Source organism: Triticum urartu, chromosome 5 (genome assembly GCF_003073215.2).
Source record: "Triticum urartu cultivar G1812 chromosome 5, Tu2.1, whole genome shotgun sequence".
NCBI classification, from domain to species: domain Eukaryota; kingdom Viridiplantae; phylum Streptophyta; class Magnoliopsida; order Poales; family Poaceae; genus Triticum; species Triticum urartu.
In genome coordinates, this window is record NC_053026.1 from 576,640,320 (window position 1) to 576,641,847 (window position 1,528).

Sequence of the window (1,528 nt, forward strand, 5' to 3'; positions counted from 1 at the left end):
GTATATCCATCCCTATCAATGCAAAGCTGAGCCATGTTCCACTTTTACTGCTCTACATTATATTTTCACTACCTGAAGGGGTTAGTATGCTCCTTGTCTTTTTCACTGATTGTCTTTTTCATCAACATGCGTCGCATTATTTTTCCATGTCAATCTTATGAAGAATCTGAAGTTTCTGAACCTCTGTTGGTAATGCTGCAGGGTTCTGGTGGTGATGCCGACGGTCGTCGAGAGGTTCGTGGACTGGACGGTGTCGTGTCTGCCGATGTACGGAGAGGCGAAGCTGCTGCTCATCATCTACCTTTGGCACCACAACACACGGGTAAGCAGTCGATCAGACACCCCGAGCCCGAGAGATGATCAACATTTCAGATAGACTTGATTCGGTATGTGGACAATTCTGAATCTGAATCTTAATGGTGTTCGGATTTCAGGGTGCGGGGCACATGTATGATGGCTTCCTCCATCCGCTGGTGGCGTGGCACGAGGCCGACATTGACCGGGGCCTTCTTGATCTGAGGGCTAGGGAGAGGGACGTGACGGCATCACAACTCAAGGCGGCAGCTGCCATCGGTCAAGTGTTTTGTCACAGCTGCAGGCCACGAGATCAGGCCGGGAAGGTGCCACGCATTGACGAGTGAGCCAATTTTTGGATTGGACCATAACAATGTGTCTCAGTCTCTGACGTCTAGAAGTAGTGGTAAAGTTTTGAATTTCCATGGCAAGAACCACTTACGTAGGTAGCTGACACGTACAACACTGTGTTTACACTCTTACTTATGTAAAAGATATGAATTACACATGAGTTTCCTCTACAATGAGGAACTGTGATAGTAGATACGGCAATTGTGTGATAGAATGGAATTGATTGATTTTTTTTTAATTTCTAATAAGATAGTAGTAGTGTGGGAAAAAACTGCTCGCTACTAGTATTTAGGATACTAGTAGCGTTGGTAGTATGGGCACGCTACTACTATTTCATTAGTAGTAGCGCGTGTATGAAATAGTAGTAGCATGGGTGGCACACGCTGAGGGAGTCCTGGACTATGGGGTCCTCGGGCGTCCGGCCTGTTAGCCATGGGCGGGACTGATCGGCTATGAAGAAACGAAGACCAAAGACTGCACCCGTGTCCGGATGGGACTTTCCTTGGCGTGGAAGGCAAGCTTGGCGGCCAACTATGTAGATTCCTTTCTCTGTAACCGACCTTGTGTAACCCTAGATCCCTCTCGTGGCTATATAAACCGGAGGGCTAGGTCCGTAGATAGGCTGAATACTCATTACCATAGTCATACAGGCTAGACTTCTAGGGTTTAGCCATTACGATCTCATGGTAGATCAACTCTTGTAATACTCATATCTATCAAGATCAATCAAGCTGGAAGTAGGGTATTACCTCCATAGAGAGGGCCTGAACCTGGGTAACATCGTGTCCCCTGTCTCCTGTTACCATCGACCTTAGATGCACAGTTCGGGAGCCCCTACCCGAGATTCGCCGGTTTTGACACCGACACTGGTGCTTTCATTGAG

At 47.6% G+C, this 1,528-nt stretch overlaps 1 protein-coding gene across 1 annotated transcript; it reads left to right on the top strand.

Moving 5' to 3' along the window:
- Nucleotides 1-204: 204 nt before the first annotated feature.
- LOC125506090 (putative HVA22-like protein g) lies at nt 205-792 on the top strand. Its single transcript, XM_048670964.1, has 2 exons — nt 205-322; nt 435-792. The coding sequence occupies exons 1-2, from the start codon at nt 215-217 to the stop codon at nt 639-641; spliced, it is 315 nt and encodes a 104-aa protein (XP_048526921.1). The 5' UTR covers nt 205-214; the 3' UTR covers nt 642-792.
- The last annotated feature ends 736 nt before the right edge of the window (nt 793-1,528 follow it).

Excerpts from the sequence above, each read along its gene's own strand:
- LOC125506090 (XM_048670964.1), top strand. The coding sequence starts at position 215 with ATGCCGACGGTCGTCGAGAGGTTCGTGGACTGGACGGTGTCGTGTCTG. Across the intron at positions 323-434 it reads TTTGGCACCACAACACACGG|GGTGCGGGGCACATGTATGA; the intron begins GTAAGCAGTCGA and ends TTCGGATTTCAG.